Here is a 23,080-nt window from a genome sequence, read left to right as displayed (position 1 = left end):
AGCACTGCAGTCATGGCCATCAACATAATCATGCATATCCATAACTACAATGTCTCCCCCTCTGTCAGCCAGTCGTATATACAAATCTTGTCTCATACTTAAATTATTAAAAATTTCCCATTCAGCTTTTGTCATATTAAAGTACTTCCCTTTCATTGTCCGTTCCTTAAACATATTATATAGATCTTCTTCACGCACCTTACTGAAAGCCTCTAGTATCAATGGAAGAACTGGAACAAATGTACTCTGCTTCCTAAACAGGTCTATGGAAGTAGTAGTTTCACCATAGCCCAGTTTCAATGCAATGCTCCTTTATATATAGCTTAAAGTCGAGCAGAATTTCAACACTAGTGCCCTTCGCTGGAATAAACGAAAGGCCATAAGTTGTTCCTCACTTAAAATGCATGATGAAATATTAATCACTAGGTTCTAGGCACCTTTCTCCTCACTGCAGGTCCCAACTCTAGCTAGCGTTTCTGCCCGGTTTGATGCCTGCTCCACGATCGGCCCTTCTACTTGCTCCTGACCAATTCTGGAGCTTGTACACAAAAAAGGGCGCGGACTGATTGTATCAAAGTGCTCACTCAAGGTAGTTCCATCTAGACTGCCTGCTAGTCCTGCCAAGCAGTGCTGCACTACAGCTGGGCCAGAGGTACGGAAGCTTGCATGACACCAGTACTGCAAAGCCCTGCTCTGACCGTGTGCACTTTACCTGGCCACAAGGGAGAAGTGGAAAACAGGAAATACAAAGCACTTCACTGAATGCTCTTTGGAGTTACCTGACCTGAAAGACACAATCTCTACATCAGGGTCTTTCCTATCCTCACCCTCTACCCTGAGAGCAGATCTTGGTTAGGGAGTGGACAGCAACTAGATCTTTATGCCATTATGATAAAGAGGGCTCTGGTAAGTCAGGTTTATAGCCAGAGCTAAAGGCTGTTATAAAAAATGGAAAAGTTTAATGCATCTTACACATGATGGGAAAAGCATGCATCAAAAACAAGCCGTCAAGCGTAAAACCTTCCTGAAAATTTGCCAAGTTCACACTGAGCAGCATCAGGAGCTGAAAACAAAAGGGCTCATCAAGTAGGGCCCTTTACTGTTACTGCATCATTTGCTGACTACTGTGTTCAAACTGGGCTGCACCCAGTCAGTGAGGAAAATGCACAAAGTATAAAATCATATACATATCTTAAGTATTACAATGCGACAGAACGTACACTAAACTACAAACATTTTAAAGATACACCAGTGCTCCCATTCTGGTTTATGTCAGAATTTCTTGGTAGCTATTTTATTTTTATGTGATTTGTTTCCAGGAAAGTAATCTTCTGATGCAACTGTTGTCCACCTCTAGATATACAAATGAAAGTCTAGCAGCATTGGATACATACATACCCAGGGTTCATTTCTAGCCAAGTGTCCAACTGGCCAGCCTTGGGTGCTTCTGCACCTTTCAGGATAGTGCCGCTTTGAACATGGATGACTTTTACTGGCAGGTCACTCATTTGGCTGGTTTCATCTAGAGGCTAAAGTAGGAATGGAGAAAAATGTAATTTTTTTTCAGGCAAATACAGCTAAAATACATTTACTAGTCAAATAGCTGTATCAGCTGGAATAACCAATACAAACAGAATGCCTGTTTACTCACTTCACCATCGGGACCAATAGATGGACATGGCTGTTCTACATTTTCCACTTTCTGCAACAAAGAGAATAGAAAATAATTCAATAAATGTCAATGCAAGAAAAATCAATAGATATCTTAGGTCAAGCCTGGCCTATTCACTGTGATAATAGAAAAGACAAATACATACCTACACATTTACATGCTACAGAAATTTAGGTACAGTAGATCTGCAATTTTTTTTTTTTTTTTAAACAGAATTTCAATGTCATAACCCTAAAAGAAAGAAAACAAACATGTGCCTGAATGAAGTCAACCAATGCATACGCAAGGCCGGTGCAGTGGATATGACAAATATTAAGCTATAGTTTTTTGGATCCTGCCCTTAGACCAAAGGTTTCAAAAAAACACAAAGTGCAAACCTTGTCTTATCCATTTCCCTTATAAGGGGCAAAGCCCCACATAGAAACCAGCATCCAAATCCACAGCAAAGTCAATGAAGTAATATGCATGCACTTGTTTCAGACATCAGAGGGAAACCTCCCACGAACAAAGTACATGCTTGCTTCCAGCATAACCCACTAGACCCTGCAAAATAATTCTAATGAAATGAAAGACTGCCACGGGCACACAACCCAATCCATGCCACGGCACACAACCCAATCCATCCCACCTTCCAGTACCAAGGATACTAGCATCTCAGACAAATTTTCTCTGACACTATACAAACCCTGAAAGATATATACAAACTTCAGTGACTATACCCAGACATCCACATCCGCTCCAAATGCTATACTTGCCTATAACCATATCTGCATTCAATCCCATGTAAAAAGTAAAACTAGGAAGGCTGAGATGACTGATACAACATTTAGGAGGGTTCTTATGATCTACACGTTTAAGGTACCCCCCCTTTTTAAGCATGATCATGCAAGATCCTTGGCCTCAGGAATGGGAAAGCCTCTATGAACTTGAGCAATAAAACAGGACTGCTTTACTAGGGTGGCTCTTAACTTTGATTCCTGCCAAATGATCTCTAGGGGACTGTGCAGTAGGGATAAGTCTACCCCGACCCCATACAGATGCACTAAGTCACTCTTTCCTGGCATTTAAGTACCTGGAACACTTGGTAAAAAGTACAGTTTTGTACCTACCATAAATGTAGATGTCCGAACTGGATAGCATCTGCAGTCATAACAAATGGGTTGTCCTGTCGTCAGGCAGCCCTTCGGTCGGCCGGATTCCAAAGTCTGGGTCCGGCTTCGGCTGATGTCGCACTTCACCCGACGTCATCTCTGCTGGTCTTCGGGTATAAAGGCATCAGCCGACGCCATTTTCCTCAGTGTTTCTTGCCCCAGATGCCAGTTGCCCTCTTGGAAGGCTAAATTTTGGATAAATGCCAATGTTTCCAAACAAGGTAGAAGGCAAACACAAAAAATAAACATGTATGTACATATATACAAACAAATACACCATAAGAGACTCCCCCCCCCAGCTAGCTATTAGGAGGGTAAATACCCTAGGAGTACCACAGAGGGAAGGAGGGTGGGTAATCCTGACTGCAGATGCTATCCAGTTCGGACATCTACATTTATGGTAGGTACAAAACTGTACTATGTCCTTCATGGATGCATCTGCAGTCATAACAAATGGGTAGAATACCATAGCCAAACTAGGGGTGGAGGAAGAAAAATTATGGTGTAGTTAGGATCCCTTGCAGTACAGCAGTGGCAAACCCTGCTCGGGATCTAGAGTATAGAGGTAAATTATAATGCTTGGCAAATGTATGCACGGAGGTCCAAGTAGCCGCCTCAATAATGTCCTTGGTTGCCACTCCTCGTAAGAAAACTGTGGTAGTGGCTGTAGCCCTTGTAGAATGAGGTCTTATGTTCTGTGGAATTGGTTTTCCATGGTAGGAGTAACAGAATCTTATGCAATTTCCTATCCATTTGGAGATTGTCTGTTTGGAAATTGCTTTTCCTTCCCTTCCTGTTGCATAGGCTACTAAAAGCTGGTCAGTTTTTCTGTTACTTTTGGTTCTGTCCAGGTAGTAGCGTAACTGCCAATGTACATCCAAGGTATGCAGCAGTCTTTCCCCCCTGTTCTGTGGATTGGGAAATAAGGTAGGTAGGTGGATTGCCTGGTTTAAAGACACTCTGGATACCACCTTAGGCATAAATGTAGGATTAGTTCTCATGGACACCCTATCTTGATGGAAGATTAGGAAGGGTTGCACTGCCATTAAGGCTTGTAGTTCCGAAACCCTCCTTGCTGAGGTAATTGCCAGTAGGAAAGCAGTTTTCCATGACAGGTGTTGCAGATCTGCTGTTGCTGCTGGTTCAAACGGAGGGAGTGTCAACTTTTCTAGCACAAAGTTAAAGTCCCATGCTGGTAATGGTGGTTTCCTAGGAGGTTTTACATTCTTGATCCCTCTGAGGAACTGCCTGAGTAGAGGATGTGAAAAGACAGGTGGATCAAAGCTGTATTCTGCTGAAATAGCTGATGCATGTATCTTGATGGAGGAATAGGACAGGCCTGTATGTAGAAGCTCTGCCAAGTACTCCAGAATGTTAGCAATATCTATGTTGACACATCTTTTCCTCTTTCAGTACTCCAAATGACAAACCTTTTCCATTTTCCTGCATAGTTCCTTCTTGTTGAAGGTCTGCGGCTTCAAGGATAATGTCTTTAACCCTTTGGGAATGGTCTGGGTTAGTTGCTGCTATGTGATGTTCCAGGCAGTCAGTTGCAAGGTTTTAGGTTTGGATGCATGATGTTGTAGTTGTTCTGAGTTAACATCAAAGGCATCAGGGGTATTGACCACATTCTCTCGAGACATGCTCCTCAGCAATGGGTACCAGTGTTGTCTTGGCCAATTGGAGCTATCAGGATTATCCTTGGACGTTCCTCTTTGATTTTCAGTAGTACCTTGTGCATCAAGGGAAGAGGTGGAAATGCATATGCTGTCAGGCCTTTCCAGCTGAAGGATAGAGAGTCCACCTTCCATGCAAGTGGGTGGAATGTCCTTGTGCAGAATTTTTTGAGCTGGTGATTGAGTGGGGATGTGAATAGATCTATTTGTGGCATTCCCCATTTCTTTGTGATGGCCTTGAAGATGTCCGGGTGTAGCATCCATTCGTGAGCATCCGAGGTGGTTCTGCTTAACATGTCTGCTAGGGTGTTCTTTTCCGCACAAATATTGCCTGTAACTGGATGTTGTAGCTGAGAGCCAGATTCCAAAGATCCAAAGTCATTCTGCATAGGGGGTATGAATGAGTGCCTCCCTGTTTGTTGATGTACCACATGACTGTGGTGTTGTCTGTCCTTATCAAATAGTATTCTTTGAGGAATGGTCTGAATTTTTGGATTGCCAGTTTTACTGCCAGCATTTCTTTTTGGTTTATGTGCAGGTGCAGCTGGTCTTGAGTCCACAATCCTTGTATGCATTTGTCCAGCATGTGCTCCCCCCATCCTTGGTCTGAGGCATCCGTTGTGATGGTTTGGCTTGCTCGAGAGTTGTGGAAGGGTAAGCCTGGGTTTGACTGGCATGCTTGAGCCCACCATAGGAACTCCTGTTTTAGGCATGGGATTAGTGGGATTTCTGTTTCTAAGCTGTGCCTGTGCTGAGACCATAAATTCTTTAGGTACCACTGTAGCTTTCTCATATGCAGTCTGGCATGTGGGACCAAGATTATGCATGATGCCATGAAGCCCAAGGCCTGCAGAACTTTTCTTGCTGTTAGTTTGTTCTGCTTTGTTAATGCCAAGAAGTAAAGAGGGAGTTCTTTTTGTTTTTCTGCAATTAGGAATGCCATTTGTTTTACTGTGTCCAATTCCGCGCCCAAGAATGTTCTTGTTTGGGATGGCATCAGCCTTGACTTGTAAATTGACTGTGTATCCCAGGGCTTGTAGCAAGTGAATGACCCTTTGTAAATCTGTTGTCAGCTTGCTTTTGTTGTCCGCTTGTAACAGGCAGTCGTCCAGGTATGGATAAATTTGGATTCCCTGTAGTCTGCAGTGAGCGATTACTGATGCCAGGCATTTTGTGAATACTCTGGGCGCAGTAGATAAGCCAAAGGGCAATGCTGAGAATTGATAATGCTCTGATCCTGCAAGAAATCTGAGGTATCTTCTGCAATTTGGTCGAATGGGGACATGCAGGTATGCCTCCTTGAGATCTAGAGTTACCAGCCAACACTCCTTGCCCAGCATGGGAAGAAGTTGCTGTAGGGTCAGCATTTTGAATTTTGGGACAATGATGTATGTGTTTAAGACGGACAGGTCGAGAATAGGTCTCCAACTTTTCTCTTTTCTTGGTACTAGGAAGAGTCTGGAGTAGAATCCTTTGCCCTGTTCTGTTATTGGTACTCTTTCCACAGCTCTCATCCTTGTTAATTGCTATCTGCTGTAGAGCTTCTATTTTTGATTTGGAGGTAGGTTTGGCATTCCTCTTTTACTGGTAAGGTGTGGAAGTGGAACCGGTAGCCTTGGTCTATGGTTTGCAAAATCCACTTGTCTTTTGTGATATAGTGCCAATTTTTCGAAAATAAGGCTAACTTTCCGCCTAAAGGTGCTGCTATTTGCTCCCTGGTAGGCGGTGTCAGAGCCAAGTCACTGTGATTGTCCTGTTGCAGTGGCAGTGGTTGTCTGTGCCTCAGTTATTGCCTTGCCACTGTCGTCCTCTGTAGGCACCTCCTCTGGATTGATTTCTGCCTCTAGAGCATCTATTCCTGCCCCTTTGGGATTTTGTGGAGTCTGGAAAGGACCAATTTTTGGCAGGCCAGTTCCTGCTAAACCTTGGGGGCTGAACCTGTAAGAAATCTTTAACTGTTTGTACAGATTTTGCCTTTTCTTCCATTTTCTTCATTACTTGCTGGGCAGGTGTACCAAATAGACTGGTCTTATCCATAGGAGCAACTAACAGCTTTGCTTTAACATGATCCGGTAAGACCTGTTCTTTCAACCATGCATGCCTTCTTATCACTGTGCCAGTCATGGCTGATCTAAATGAAGCCTCCAGTGCATCATAGCCACATTTTAAGGAATGGTTACTAACCTGTTGGATGTTATTCACCATTTCTAATACATATTTCTTATCTAAGGATTCATCAGAGGACAGTTTTTTAGTTAACTGATCATGCATAAACTCTTGGTATTGGATCATATGAAACTGACAGTTTAAAGCTCTAGCTGAGAGAGTAGCAGAGGTGTAAACTTTTTTCCCCCATCTCTCTAAGGACCTGGATTCCCTTTCAGAAGGAATAGGGTTTTTTGCTGTGGTCGAGGCTACTGCCTTAGGCCCCTGGGATATAGTTTCGGGATCTGCAAGTGGGGCCTTGTATAGGTGGTGATGAGTGTCTGGCACCCTGTAAAATCTATCTGGTTTGGCAGGGGCAGGAGGTAAAGAATCAGGAGCAGTGCAAACATCATTAAATGCATCGTCCACAACAGGCAGTACAGGAGGAATAGCTAAGGGCCTATGTTGTGGTAAGTGCAGAAAAGTCCTAAGCCTTTTTCTTGAATCTGAGAAATCTTGTCCCTGCCATTGGAATTGTTCTCTCATGGCATGTAAGGTTTCCCCAAAGGAAAATTCCTCTGGTGGAGAGGCAGCTGGAATGGATTCTTCAGCATCGAAATCTTCATAAGTAGAAAAAGGAGCCTCTGGCTGGTCTGTAATGTCTGAGTCATCCGCAGAATCATCAGAGGACACTGGCCCGGGGGGCTCTGCTCTAGGTCTCTTTTCTGGGGGCTGAGAGGCCCTGTCTGGGTGAGATTGGGATCCCCTAATTAAGGATATTAAATCTTCTGCCAGAGTAAGCATTTGTGAACTTGAAGTGGGCCTGTGTGAGGGGGGCTTAACAGGCACTGATTTAACAGATTTGGCTGCTTTAGCCCTGGCAAAGGCCTTAACAGACATGGCTGCAGGAGGCCTAGCAGCACCACGTGCTGGGGTAGAGACATCCAAAGGGATGGTGTCTGATAAATCACTAGGAACCACAGTTGTAGGTAAAATTTCTGAGGCCGATTCAACTAAGGTAGCAGGAGCCTCAGTAGTAGTCATGGATTCGGCTGAAGATTGACCGGTTTTCTCGGTTTCGGCCGAAACCAAGACACTCAGGCTTGCTTAACCGTGGTTTCGCCGAAACCGACCGCGAGTGTCGGTCTTTTCTTGCTTTTTAACAATTTGGGTAGTCGGAGGATCCGACGGCATAATGTACGCAAAATCTGAGCCAAAAAACTGTTCAGCAAACTCCGACCGACACCTAAGCGTTCATCGGTTGAAGGAAGCACAGGCCGAACAGGCTGCTACGTCGTAGCCTGGGCCTAAGCAAGGCAGACAGTAAGAGTGGAAATCTTTATGAGGTATTTGTTTCCCACAAGTTAAACAGTTATTGACTTTTTCTGACATCGGCTGAGGCAAGAAAGAGTCCCCAACGGGGTACTTAGCTTTTTAGAAGTCTTCGAAGTAGTATTCGGTAGTAGTAATCTCTGGATCTGACCGACTGGCACTTGCGAACAGCTTCTGCTTCGGGCGCCACGCGGCAAGAAAGACTGAGGAAAATGGTGTCGGCTGATGCCTTTATACCCAAAGACCAGCAGAGATGACGTCGGGTGAAGTGCGACATCAGCCGAAGCCGGACCCAGACTTTGGAATCCGGCCGACCGAAGGGCTGCCTGACGACAGGACAACCCATTTGTTATGACTGCAGATGCATCCATGAAGGACATCCAGAGATGCCAGCTCCATATGGAGATCTCTCCTCTGTACTATAAAGCCAGCACCCTGGAATTTATATCTCTGCCTTCACTTCTATGATCCTGCATACTGAACACACCTCTCTTTAAAGGTATTTGTTTACCTCTGAAAACTAAGCAGTCTTAAAATGTGGCTATAGTCAGGGGCTGTAGTTGTACTCATTAAAATCCCTTAAGGGACTGTCAGAGCCAGAAAAATTAATGTCATAGCAGCTGAATAGAAAAATTCTCCATCTAGAGAGAATGACATGCCCTACTCACTAGGAGACCGTCTGAAATTATGCATTCCACTACGCTCCAGGTTGTGGAACCAGTGTGTGCACCCACCGCTCATTACACTGCTGCAGCTAATAGGATCTTACTCCACAGCCTGAGGTAATGAGTGTTCCAGTTGCAGAAAAACCTCACTCTTCTACTGAAGGTCAGTGTAAACCTCTTTAACCCCATTCACATCAGCTCCTCTAGTGACCAGACTTGCTATTTAAACCTGGGTTGCCTGGGCCACCGTTAGGGTTCCATTTTCCAAACACATAGTCAGCAGCTTTTACCATTAACTATTAAATTTACCTTCTTTTTCTTTTTCTTCTTCTTCTCCTTGGCAGCTTGTGCTGCCTTATGCTGCTGGACCAGTTCAGTAAGATTAGCCACATATTCGTCCGTCTGTTGCAAGAGGTAGGCCAGGCGCTTGTCCTTTTTCTGATCGATAAGTTTACGGTAACCTTCCTCATCTTCAGCCTACAAAAAAATTAAAGAAAAAAAATAATAAAACAGATCACTGGTTAAGAACACTTCATTATAAGAAAGATAATGTGGATATTTGAGCATATGCGATTAACTACTCAGAGAATGTTGGAATCCTAGCTTTAAAACAGACCATGGAGCTCATTTTTAGCAGCAATGAGGTCAAGCCGTGCTCTACAAAAAGCAAATCATATCCATTTGCTCCACACAATGTTTAGGCAGTGCACCTAACTAAAGGATGACATTTTTCAGGATGGTCATTCTTTGAAATGAAAGACAGTAGTTCCCAAAGGTGTGAAAATATTTGCAAAGAAACACCAGGCAAACACAACCTAATCTAGAAACGTCCTTTAAAAAAATCAACTGCCAAAATAAAAAGGCTAAACATTAAACTGTGCAAACATCCATCTCATTCTCACATATACAGTATATATACACAAAAGGTAAACTGAAAAAATATCTGCAACTAAGTCAACCATGTGCCAATGTTAATGGATCAAGGGCCTGGTGATCATGGCTTTAAATTCTTAGGCTCTCAAAGTCTTGAACTTATGACCAATGTGATTTACAACCAAGGGATAATCAAGAAAACTAGCATCTGTTATTCCAAAAATGAAGGGAAGAGTAATTTTACTTCAAAACCTACTTGAACATTTAACAAAATGATACAACCCTCGCTGACAGTACTATAATTATTAGAAGTATTTTCAAAATTGTACACCTCCCCTCAGAAAACACAGGGAAGGCAAACATTTGACATTAACAGAACAATGATGATCCAGTGGGAGGCAGAATGTAAAAGAATACTGCTGCTGTTTGTTGGTCGTGATGCAGGCAAATGATTCAGAGTAAGTGGGGATTTTATGAGCAAGGCAATGGAATGTATGCTAATTATTACTTCAGTGTGATGAAAGTAAGAGCAAACAAATTTTAGACAAAGCACAGCATTAACCAGGACCACCAGTATGCAGAATAAAAAAAAAACTTGCCACATAGCAGTTTTATGGCTGCACTACAACAGTGGCATATACATGCTAGCAAACAAATCAACACTAGAAATTATTGCACATTCTTCACATAAGAGCAACCAACTAGCATTTAACATTACAATGAGAATCTCATTTTTACAACTAAAACCAAACTATCCTGAGATCATACCATCAGCCTCCTCATTCTTTCCTTCTCAATTCGTTCATTCTCTTTCTTCTGCTCCCGCTCAGTATTAGCATGGTAAGTTGCCACAGCTTTTGTGAGTTTCTGAATTTTGCCAGTGACCGATCTGTGATACTCTTTGAAATCCTTGGCATGTTGAAGGATACTGTTGAGGTATTCCTGTATGAAAAATAATAGAAAAACTTAACTGTGGAAGAAAAATACAACACAAAATGTTTCAACTCCCACAAGATACAAAATCAAGAGATAAACAGCTTTAATTAAAATATTATAATGAATTAAATAAGAAAAAAAACAGGAAAGGCAACAGTTGCATCCATAAATTTTATGGCCACAGAGTTTTACTGCCGTTACAAGCCTTTTCCAATAAGCAGTTACAGTTACGTCTGGCAGTCAGTGCAGAGGGTCAAGGCTGCATGGTTTAGTCCCTGTGGTACAGGGTTTGATTCCCTTGGCCCTCATTTGCCTACTGCGACCTTCAGCAGATAACTTAACCAGACAGTGCTTGGGGCTCAACTGGAAATTTGGGCTACGTTCCTCAATGGTCCCCTGGAATGCAAGCCTAGTAACTACATATGAACCTATAAAAAACAACAGTGAATTCAGGTCACCAAAAAACAAAAATGTGTAATCTGGTGTACATTAGGTGGTGGTGATGGTGGGTGGGGGTTATGCAGCAAGCCAATTTTTTCTCTGCAGTATTCCTGCAATCCTCCGATTTAAACTTGGGTAGTGTACTAATGCTCCTACTATAAATGGCATGTACTTTCTCAGCTACTTTTCTATTTGTTAAACAATCAAACTTTGCAAATTATTAATTGGTTTCAGAACACAGGCAGTGCAAAACTGACCCAAAGAGCACTTGCTCAAGTCCCACTACTTTGTCTAACTGTACACCACGACTCCTGGGCTCCAAGCACCAGGAGTACAAAGGTTCCTGCTGCAGCAGTTGACACTGGGAAGGGGAGCAGACTATCTTACTCAGTCTTCTCAATCACCCTCTGTTTGGAAGCCTGAACTGCGAACATTGTGCCCAAAGAGAACAGGAGTTTACAATTAGAGGCATTTTTTTGCTAACAGTGAATTATTTCATCTTCCCTTCCAGCATATACTGCACTTGCTGAGTTACAAGGTTTGATGATCCTTAAACACACAATTTTTAAAATCTACTTAGGGGTCAAAGCATCTTCAGAGAATATGGTATCCTCTCTTCTTCCAACTACACCATAATGCTCCAATGGAGCAACTTAGCAGTGGAAAATTGCAAAACTAAACTGTGATTCTCCACAGCCAAGTAATATGAAGCAATTAAAGATACTTGCATTCTGTGAGCAACACTGCTTTTGGCAGCAATGCAAATAAACTGTGCAAATCTCCCATGCCTCACTGGAATGCCCTGTTAAATTAATTTAGTAATATGTTCAGACTCACTTGGTGTTTCTGTCGACGTTTCCGTTCTTGTTCAATTTTTTGCTGTTTCTCTAGTTTCTCTGTAATTCGTGCCTCACGAAGAGACTGTCGTTTGCTGCGTTTATATGCCTTTGCATTCAGTGCAGTCTCCAGTGCAGTGTCTCTTCTCATACATACTACAACTTCTTGGCGTAGCTTTGGTGTTATCCAAAATAAAAGTTAGAAGTAAAAAAAAAAGAAACTGATTATTTCACATACAAAATGCAACCATTGACAGTTAATTAAAAATTACACAAAGCCAAAGGGTCTCAGGAAAATAACTTCCCAAGCTCAAAACAAAATCTGATCACATCAGGCAGTCCAAAACTAACAGCCAAATATTTGTACACTTTGTTTTACTATTTTATTATCAGAGGATGTGCCAATAAAACCTAAGGAAAATAATTTCACGATGTACAAGCAGACAAAAGCTCAAAAAACTATTTACCATAACATGTTCTGTGTTCAGTTGTAGTTCAGATTCCAGTATCAGAGTTTTCTAGGCCACCTTAACTGCTCCCCTTTACCCATAATACCTGGTACATAAGGATCCACAGTCATATCTCTATACCTCTGCCATCCTGCATAACAAAGAAAACTCAAACTAAGCCTCCTACTAAAATAGCCTCATAAAACCAGAGGAAGAAGGAAGGATGAAGAGGACAATGACCGAGACGAAACTGCCAACACAGACTTGAAAGTTATATTCTTACCATAAAAGCAGACCTGCATGGTCAAACTTCATTCTTAGGACTGAAAATGGCAGCTATCAGTCTGCAATGTACAGAAAACTTTCCCAAACTTCAGTTCCTCCCCTTTACCCAGAACACCCTTATCTTTCTCCAAATAAAGAAAACAGCACCAAAACTCAAAACAAAATGTACAATTGTGTACACTTAGCATAAATGTAGATGTTCGAATGTATTCACTGTTGCAGTCATCACATTTGGGTTATCCCTGCCAGGGTAGCCCTCGGCCAACCTGAATACCAGAGACTTAGTATTTCTGTGTTAGTTGCTGTCGCTTCAGGACTGACGTCAGGTCGTTAGTAGTATAAAAGTAAGGCAGCAGACACCACTACATCAGTTTTTCTTGGCCTAACCTGTCAGGAGCCCCCAAGTAGGAGCTAGATTCCGGTAGAACCACCCCACCAGTAGAAAGTAAATACCAATATGTCCCATGTAAGGAAAGAGAAGAAAAGGGGGATGGAGGGAGGAAAACCAGAACTGCAACAGTGCACACACACTAACATCTACATTTATGGCATGTGTACACAACTATACATGTTCTTCGTGTTTCACTGTTGCAGTCATCACATTTGGGTTGATTCCCAAAGCTAAGGAGATGGGTGGAGGCAGTCTAGGAAACTAGGGGCTGGCTAGGATGCCCTGCAAGACTGCAGAGGCAAACCTTGCCTGGATTTGGAGAAGGGAGGCAGATGGTAATGTTTGGTAAAAGTGTGAAGAGATGCCCAGGTGGCAGCCTCCAGGATGTCCCTGGTGGGGACTCCTCTGAAGAAAGCTGCAGAGGTGGAGGCTGCTCTGGTGGAGCAAGTCCTGACCCACCTTGGGGGGAGGTTTTTCATGTTGTTTCTAGCAGAAACGGATGCAGTGTGCTATCCATTTGGAAATGGCTTTGCCTTCTGCCCCTGTAGCAAAGCTAACCAGCAATTGATCAGACTTTTTGAAGGATTTAGCCCTGTCTAGATATAATCAGAGCTATCTGTGCACATCTACAGAGTGCAGGATCCTTTCCCCCTTGTTCTGGGGATTAGGAAAAAAGATGGGCAAATAAATGGATTAGTTGAGAGCCACACTGGACACCACCTTGGGCATGAAAGATGGGTTAGTTCTGAGGGATACCCTGTCAGCATGGAAAATGATGAAGGGTTCCACAGCCATGAGCGCTTGCAGCTCGGAGACTCTTCTGGCTGAAGTGATGGTCAGAAGGAAAGCTGTCTTCCGGGAGAGAAATTTTAGCTCTGCAGAAGAAGCAGGTTCGAAAGGGGATAGGGTGAGCTTTTCCAACACAAAGTTAAGGTTCCAGGCTGGGGTTGGTGCTCTTCTGGGTGGTCTCAAATTGCTAGCCCCTCTTAGGAACTGTTTGAGCAAAGGGTGTGAGAAAAGGGGCTGTTCAGTGGGGAAATGAGCAGAGATAGCAGAGGCATGAATTTTTATAGAGGAGAAAGAGAGGCCACTGTGTAGTAGGTCAGTCAAGTAATCCAGGATGAGAGTGAGGGAGGGCTGTGCCGTACTGGCTCCCTTAGCCTGAATCCAGGTGCAGAACCTTTTCCATTTGTAAACATAATACTTTCTAGTGCTAGGGCGTCTGGCCTCACATACAACATCTAGAACCTGTTTACTGAGGTTGACAGACTGATCGGGGTTAGGGAATAAGCCAAGCTGCCAAACTGAGCGTCTGCAATTGGGGATACATGAATTCCCCTTCCCTCTGTGTCAAGTGGTTTGGAATCCGAGGAAGATGCCATGGTAGCAGTGGGGACAGACTGCGCAGCAAGGTGTACCAGTGCTGGCTAGGCCAGTCTGGAGCTATAAGAATTGTCCTTGGTTTTTTCCTCCTTTATTTTGGGCAGTACCTTGGGGATGAGAAGTAGTGGAGGAAAGGCATAGACTGATAGATTGACAGAGGGGACGGACAGGGGATCCCCTTTCCAAGCCATGCAGTGATGCTCCCTGGTGCAGAATTTGCTGAGCTGATGGTTGGTGTGGGGAGACAAAAAGGTCAACCTTTGGGGTGCCCCATTTCTGAGTTATTAGGGAGAAGGTTCTTCTGTTGAGCTGCCACTCGTGTGGGTCCAGAAGATTTCTGCTTAATTGTTCTGTCAGAGTTGAGAGAACCTGGTAAGAATTGTGCTAACAGGTGCATTTGTGTGGAAGAGGCTGTGTGCCAAAGGGTCATGGTCAGCATGCATAGAGGGCAGGAGCGAGTCCCTCCCTGCTTGTTGATATACCACATCACAGTGGTGTCTGTTTTGATCAGGAGAGCCGCTGAGGAGAGAAGGGGCTTGAAAGCTACATCTCGTTTTGGTTGATGTGCAGAGGAATTTGCTGTGGGCTCCATTGACCCTATATGCAACTGCTGTCCAGGTGTGCACCCAAAGCATAGTCAGACGAGTCTGTGGTGAGGGTCTGGGCGGTTGGGGGTGGTGAGAAAGTAGTCCCTTGTTGAGAGCATACTGTTGCCCACCAAAAAAATATTTTCTGTGGCAAGGAATTATAAGCATAAGAGTCTCCAGGTCTTGAGAGTGTTGACACCAAAGGCTTTTTAGGTACCATTGAAGTTTCCTCATATGCAGTCTGGCATATGGAATGAGTAGAATGCAAGATGCCATGAACCCCAGAGCTTGTAGGATCTTCCTTGCAGACAACTGGGGTCTGGGTGGCTAGTTGAGAGAAGCAGGCTGTCAGGAAAATTTGCTTTTCTGGTGTAAGGAATGCCATCTGGGATGCTGTGTCCAGGCTTGCTCCCAGGAATACAATCCTTTTGGTGGACACCTATTTGGATTTCTTTACGTTGATTGTGTACGCTAGGGAGGTTAGTAGGGACTTTACAAAGGCCAGGTGCTTGAGCAGCTTTTCCTGGCTGTCTGCCTGAATTAGGCAGTTATCTAAGTATGGGTAAAGCTGGATATTCCTTTGTCTGCAAAAGGAAATGGCCGGAGCCAGACATTTTGTGGAAACTCTGGGAGCAGTGGATAAGCCAAACGGAAGCGCAGAGAACTGAAAGTGTCAAGATCCTGCCCTGAAACGGTGATATTTCCTGCATTATTCCCTAACAGGGATGTGGAGGTAGGCCTCTTTTAGATGTAGGGTGGCTAGCCAAGCTTCCTTTGACAGCATGGGTAGCAGCTGCTGGAGGGTGAGCATTTTGAATTTTGGGATCACCAGGAAGGTATTTAGAATGGATAGATAATGGGGCACCAGGTGCCCTCTTTTCTGGGCACCAGAAAAAGTCTGGAGTAGAAACCTTGGCCTATCTGTTCTGCAGGAACGTGCTCTACTGCCCTCATATAAAGCAGGGAAAGGATTTGCTTTTGAGCCTCTGCCTACTGGTTTGGAGGTAGATCTGGGAACCCTTTTGGGGCTGGAAGGGTGTGGAAAGAAAATCTGTATCCCTGGGACACTTGGTTGAGAACCCAGCAGTCGTTGGTAATGGGGCCCAGGTGCTTGCGTGAAAGGAGAGAGTTCCTCATGGGGGTAAGTGAAAGTGGGCAGAGGGAGGGGGGGTTGGGGAAGTGAGTCATTGTGAGTTCTTACCATAAGGGGATGGCTTAAAACTCCCTGGTTTTGAAGTGGAGCCAAGTCCACTGCTTAGATCTCTGCATTCCCTGTGGCTGCTGTCTGGGGGGGGGGGGGGGTCTGGTTCCCCAGGGCCTGGTCTGGAATGGCTTAGTGTGAGCAGGAAAGGACCAGTGCTTGGTGGGTCAATGCCTGCTGAACCTGGGTGGCTGGACCTGTAAGAAATCCTTAACTGTCTACATAGATTTTGCTTTTTCTTCCATCTTTAAGACATCTTCTGCCTTAGTGCCAAATAAGCTGTCTTTGTGCAAGGGAGCATCCAACAATTTAGATTTGACATGGTCTGGCAAGGGCTGTTCCTTAAGGCATGCATGCCTTCGAATGACGGATCCAGTGACTGCTGCCCTGCAAGAACCACAGTGCAAGGTGTGTTTAGTTACTTGATTTGCAGAATGCTTTAACTCTTGTAACACTAGATTCCGCCCAAGCAGGAAAGGAAGACATTTTTTTTTGTTTGACTAGTTCCAGGGTATGTTGTTGAAATTTTAGCATATGGAACTGACAATTCAGTGTCTTGACAGCAAGATTAACTGAAGTGTAGGAGGAAGGGTGTCAGGAGTCAAGCTGGATTCCAGGAAAACATCCTCCACAACATCCACGACTGGGGGGATGGCCAAGGTTCTGTGCTGTGGAAGATCTAAGAATTCCCGGAGTCTCTTTTTAGACTGAGGTTAGTCCTGACTCTCCCATTGGAAATGCTCCCTTAAGGTATGAAGGGTCTCCCAAAAAGAAAAATGCTCTGAGGGAAGGGGCTGAAGGGATGGATTCCTCTGCATCAGAATCCTCATAAGTAGAGAGAAGTTGCAAGTCTTCATATTCAGATGCAACAGAGTCATCTGACTCTTGCTCAGACAAAACTACAGGGGACAGATCTCTTCCTTTTGGAGGGGGTAGCTTGGCTTCTGATCAGCATAAGGTCTTCCGCCATTTTAAACACTTGAAACTGAGGCAAGGAATCAGGTGCCTGAGACTGGGTCGGTTTCTTCGGTGTGGTTCCTACCCTGGTCCTAAGAAGCTGTCATTTTCGAATGAATGGTAGTCACAAAAGAAGACTTTGGTTTATGTCGATAATCAGTAGTGCGAAGGACTTCCTTGGAAAGCAGCGTTTGCTCAGCAGCTCCAGAACCATCCAAGGTAGAGACTACATCAGGATCCTTAGTCGAAGAAGAGTTTTGCAGCATACTGGACTCTGAAAGGGTCTCAGTAGCGGCCTGCAAATCCACAGAAGCGGGCATCAGGGACTGCAAAAGCACCTCAATGAGGACCGGAGAACTGACTAGCTTAACAGGAGCATTGTTAGTAGGTATGGACCTGTGCAGTCTGTCTATCTTTTTTTTTTGGAAGATCTGCTGTCGGATGGCTTACCGAAGCCATCTCTGAGTTTGAGGACTGTAAGTGGAAATATCTAGCTACAATAAGGGCCAGACGATGGATAGTTCTGTTGTTGAACAAAGCACAGAAGCGACAACAGGGGACATCGTGGTCTGGGCCTAAACAAGTGACATAGTAAGAATGAACGTCTGTGTGGTATTTGCTTTCCACAGGCGAGACAATTGTTAACTTTTCTGGCATCTGTTAGTGCAAGAAAAAAGGATCCCCAATGGGTTACTTGGCTTTTAGAAGACTTCAACTCGGTAGACGAAACTCAGGTAGTGGCCGAGCGGCACTCGTGCAAACTACTTCTGGCTCCACAGCAAGAAATACTGATGTAATGGCGTTGGCTGCCTTACATTATACTACTGACCTGACGCGACAGCAACCGACGCAGAAATACGAAGTCTCTGGTATTCGGGCCGGCCGAGGGCTAACCCAAATGTGATGACTGCAACAGTAAAACACGAAGTACATAGAACAGTACCAAATGGAGATGCACACCCCTGCCAAGTTGGGGGATGTTGGGAAAGAATCGCAATCATGCAGATTATGGTTAAATACAAAATTCTCAAATCTTGCATGGTCTGCTTCCTCCTCAACCACAAGTATAGTCTCAATAGACATGGGAGTGGCATCACAAAACGTTTCCATGAACTGTGGCCCTGAAGGAGGAATACCTAGACACCACATCACGCTTGTAATGTCTTATGAGAAGGTGCTCGGAGAATCTCAAGTTGCAACTGCCAATAGGTCCTGTAAAAAAGCATTCTTGTAAAAAATATTTACCTTAACCTAGCTCCATGGCAAACCGATGGATCCTTGATTGCAACATAGGCATCTGGGATTCGATTATTAGCACCTGCAGTGGAGCAGCCAGGCAGGCAGAGGGGTGAGAAAAGACTATGCATATGTCTCTTCTGGAGGTGTTTAACACTGCGAACGTACAGGGGTATATGAGGCAGTGTGACTTTCCTGATGGAAAATGGGGAACCCCTATTCTTGCTGGGAGAAAATAGTGACAGGGCCACTTAAAACTGCCTAGAGAAATGCCCCTTTCAGAAAGGAGACACCTCCGGTTATTCCATTGCACATCCTCTCCCCAGAGCTTTGCCACATGTGTGCAAGGACTACAGATTAAAAAAATCAATACACAAGTGCAGTTAAAAATGATTGAACTGCAACAATTGCTGTCTAACTGATGGCCTCTCCTGGCTGACCCTTGCCACAATGATGGAGAATCAATGTGCCAAATTAGCCTGGATGGAGCAGATACCCAAAATGCAGCAGAAAAAAAAAACTAATTCAGCCGGATAACCTCCTTTTTAAAATGGACTTGTAAGCAAGCCTCACTGCACACTGTTTGGAAAATAACTGTACCCCTTTTCAAGTCTTTTGTTCTGTTCAGGTAGACTGCCTACGCACATCCATGCACAGCAATACATTTTTACTGGCATAATCTTGAACCAATACTAGAATATTAAGAGCCATAGCAGCTTTCATAGCTACCTTGGGCACTTAGGTGGGGTTGGTTTGCACAACCACCTTACTCTTTGTGAAATACAAGGTAAAGAAGATTAACAAGCAAGTGATGCTCAGAAATTCTCCTTGCTAAATTAAATGCTACCACTAGGTGTCCCCCCCCCAGGAAATGTATGTATATCCCACAGCAGATCATGATACCTCAATGGTGATCCAATAAGTGTGCCTCCTAAGAAAGGGCATATAATTAGCATAGGCTACTGCAGGAATTGGAGCCACTAAAGGGATTCATCTGCATTTTCCAAAGCTCAAACCAAAAAAAAATCACTCATTTGCTCCTCCACATTTTGGTAAGCTGCTTCCCTGGCCATCAGAATTGGAGAAACCCAATAGGCACATAGGTCTGGGTGAGGCTTGCCACATGGATGAATTAATGGAATTTTGCAAGGCCTCAGTCAGACTTCTTCCTGTGACATCAGTTTCTAGAGGAGACTAGAACAGTCTCAGCCAGCATACGGCCAATTACCTTGATCTTGTGTACAAAACTGGGAATAAGAAAAAAAGATGAGAAACACCAAAGGTGAAGGTGTGTCCATATTAAGGATATCCACACCTCCATGCTAGTTGCTCAGCATAATGCATCCAAGGTTATCCAAGTGCAACTAACTTTGGGCAAAACTGCGATCCAAATTGTAGCTTGCTACAGATCCCCCACCATGCCCCAGGATTCCCACTCCTCTTTTTTTGATGTACTGGAAAATATTAGGGTTCAACCAAACACCCTAATAATGGGCGACCAACTACCCCATTAACTGGGAAAACTACTCGTGTACCAACTCCTTAGCTTAACGCTTTCTGGAATTCATTAACTTCAATGCCCTAGATCAACGTATCCACACCCCACCAGGGTCAACAATATCCTAGACCTAGTCATTACCAACATGAGTGACCGGTGTTCCACACCTGGTCAACTCGTTGGTCCGATCCGACCATAAGCTTATCACCCTTAATATCCACATCCCTCCCCCACCCCCCATTAAGGAAACCACAGTAAAAAATTTCTCCAAAGCCAACTTCATGCTTCTTAAGACAGAAGTGGAACTTCATGACACCCATACAGATGGACAATACAGTTACAACTGCTGAATCCTACACAAATGCACTCTATAAGCACTTACGAGTGCATGGATCGTGCTATCCCAAACAGAACCAAGACGCTATCCTCTAAAAAAAGGAAGCCAATCTGGTGGTCCCCTGCCATAAACAAACTGTACAAAAGAAGGAATAAACTGTTGCAAGAGAGAGTAAAATCCCATTAGTGGAGGAGCTCCCTGGTCAGCTTCAGTAAGAACCTGAGATCTCTCAAGATCCTCCAAAGATAGCTACGAAAACAAATTGCCACTAAATCCAAGGACAACCACAAAGCATTCTATAGCTATGTCAAGAATCTAGATGGCAACACCCAGATCTGTTCTGAGTTACAGCACAAAGGCACGAAAGTTAGAACTAACTGATGTTGCCAACATCCTGGCAGATAGGTTCAGTGGTAACTTTACCCCCCTCTCACCCACTAAAGGGCCCATATCTATACAGGAAGAATGCAGAGTCCCTGCAATCACAACTACGCAGGTAAAAGCTGCACTCTAAAGCCAAAAGCACAGCATCCATGGGACCGGACAACATCCCAGGCTGCGTTTTACACAAATTCAGAACGAACTGGATCCCCACTTGAGCACCACATTCAATAACAGCCTCGCATCAGGCTTTGTGTCCACTGAATGGCACACAGAAACAGTTATCCCACTCCACAAAGGGGGGAGCCACCACTGATCCCGGGAACTATCAACCTATTGGCTTGACGAGCCTGGTCTGCAAGGCCATGGAACGCATCATGAAACTCAGACATTGGTAACCTCCAAACTCTGGATCCCACCCAGTTCGGGTTTGTGAAAGGCAGATCATGCCTCCTGAACCTGATCGACTTCTTTGAGGCAGGTCACCAAAGCCGTGGATGAGGGTAAGGTGGTTCACACAGCCTATCTTGACCTCTCCAAGGCTTTCAACACCATCCCCCATTCTGGAATTATAGCTAAACCCACTAAACTAGGTATAAATCCCTACGTCACAAGATGGGTTGCCCAACTGGCTCACTGACAGAACCCACACTGTAAAAGTTGCAGACTCCAACTTGGACCTCAAAGCAGTGACAAGTGGAGTACCACAGGGTTCTGTCCTGGGACCTCTCCTGTTTGGTATCTACTTCTCTCAAGTACAGACTAACACAAAAGGCCTCTGGCTAACTAAGTTCGCAGATGACTGCAAACTAGGAGCCATAGTCAAGTCCCCAAATGATGTGGTCATCATACAAAAGGGCCTCACAGACAGATGCCTGGTGTCAGAGCCATGGCCTCAAGCTCAATGCCAAAAAGTGCAGTGTCATCCCCTTTGGTAAAAACTTTGTACCCATGAACTACCATATAGGCAGCAATCTACACAACACCAAATGCATGATGAGACCTTGGGACCCAGGTGGACAGTAGTCTCTCCTTTGATAGTCACATCGCCACAGTAGTTAGGAAGTCCTTCTATGTGGCACACCTCATCACAAAAGGGTTCTCATCCAGGAAAAAAAGAGGTCATTGTTCCCCTCTACTAGTCACTCAGAGCCATTATAGAGTACAACGCCCCTTTTGGAATGTACCTCAAGACATCTGCAGCATCTGGAAAGGCCACAGAAGTACCTCACAAAGAGGATTACTGCCCTACACTGACCGCCTCAATAAACTCCAGCTTTACTCCGTAGCATATAGCCTACTCCGAGGTGATCTCTGCCTAATATACAAAGCTATGTCAAACCCAGAACTGTTGGACATGCTACACCTAAAGAAATCCCAATTCCTCTGAGCTACACGCTCTAGGGACCTAAACCTTGTTATCACAATAAACAGGACATGCTGGAGGGATAGATTCCTGTCCCAGAGACTTCCTATACTCTGGAACAAGCTACGCATCTATGTCAAGCAAACTTCTTCTTTAGCACTCAAGAAAAATCTTGAGTGGATGGGAAATACACCCCGGGGATCACTTCTGTCTCTCTGCTGGACAGTGGCACAGGAAAATAACTTTCTTGGGTGGCGTAAGCTATGGAACCTTGTTGGCTAGGCTTACATAGGCCCTTGAGCCGATAGCCTAGTACCTACTTATGAGAGGCATGAAAACTGGTGGTCACTCTAAGGCTTCCCGGAGACCCTTACGGAAAGGAAACCAGGGGAAAAGAAGCTTCCACACCATTTCCAAGATGGCAACCGGCTAATATCTTGATTATAACTCCTCCCACTGTGAAAACGGAATTTTTTAAAGCCAATAAATGTCTTCAATAAAAGTAAAATTCAGTTACCAGCTAGTAATAGCCATCTGGACATAAAAAAAAAATGGAAAAAGTGAAAAACACCCAGAAAACTAATGGCCGACTAGGAAGAACCCTTCAACTGTCGAATGGACAGACCGGAAGAAAAAGCTTTAAGTAGCCAATCGAATGAGTTTTATAAAACTAAACTACAGAAATCAGACTGAAATGAAGGTAAGACTGAATATGACTAAGGGGCTGTTAAAAAAACTACTTAGAATACATTGCACAGAAACCCAGACATTTTTTTGTACTAGAGAAACTAAGGAATACTTTTATAACCAATACAATGCAAAACAAAACAAAAATAACTACACTGGTGTTTACAGCATTTTCAGTGAAAAAAAGAAAAATCTAGCAAAGCTAGATTTTCCACTGTGTGTTTCCCTAAACCTCTTGTATTAGAGGCCACATGGGATATATAAGCAATTTACCCTTTAAGGACATCAGGTGTTTAGCTAAACGGCATTTCTGAATGTCCAAAACTTACCTTTAAGTCTATTTATGAACAAATTCAGGCCAATAAGGCCAAACCCCACTAACTGTGGTCATGCATGTTTCTGCCTTCTTATGGCATCATAAGCACAGCATAAGTGGAATGTTTGGCTAACATTTGGAAACAGAGTTGTCGTACTGGGCACGACAACTGTTTCCAAATGTTACCCAAACATTCCACTTTTGATGTGCTGATGCCATAAGGAGGCAGTAACATCTATGTCCACAGCTAGTGGGGTTTGGCTTTATTGGTCTGAATTT

General features: G+C 44.1%; 1 protein-coding gene across 1 annotated transcript in view; it reads right to left on the bottom strand.

Moving 5' to 3' along the window:
- The window catches only part of LOC122810647 (transcription activator BRG1-like), a 278,989-nt gene that overhangs the window by 28,723 nt on the left and 227,186 nt on the right, over positions 1-23,080 (bottom strand). The window contains exons 6-10 of the mRNA XM_044082220.1: positions 11,729-11,902; positions 10,283-10,456; positions 8,951-9,118; positions 1,652-1,702; positions 1,399-1,529 (exon numbers count right to left, since the gene is read on the bottom strand). Coding sequence (XP_043938155.1) covers positions 1,399-1,529; positions 1,652-1,702; positions 8,951-9,118; positions 10,283-10,456; positions 11,729-11,902 — 698 coding nt within the window. The remainder of the gene's footprint in view (positions 1-1,398; positions 1,530-1,651; positions 1,703-8,950; positions 9,119-10,282; positions 10,457-11,728; positions 11,903-23,080) is intronic.

Source organism: Protopterus annectens, chromosome 9.part0 (assembly GCF_019279795.1).
Source record: "Protopterus annectens isolate FY-2018-M chromosome 9.part0, PAN1.0, whole genome shotgun sequence".
NCBI lineage: Eukaryota > Metazoa > Chordata > Ceratodontiformes > Protopteridae > Protopterus > Protopterus annectens.
Note: the sequence above shows the minus strand (reverse complement) of the source record. Positions and strands in the feature narration are given on the sequence as shown.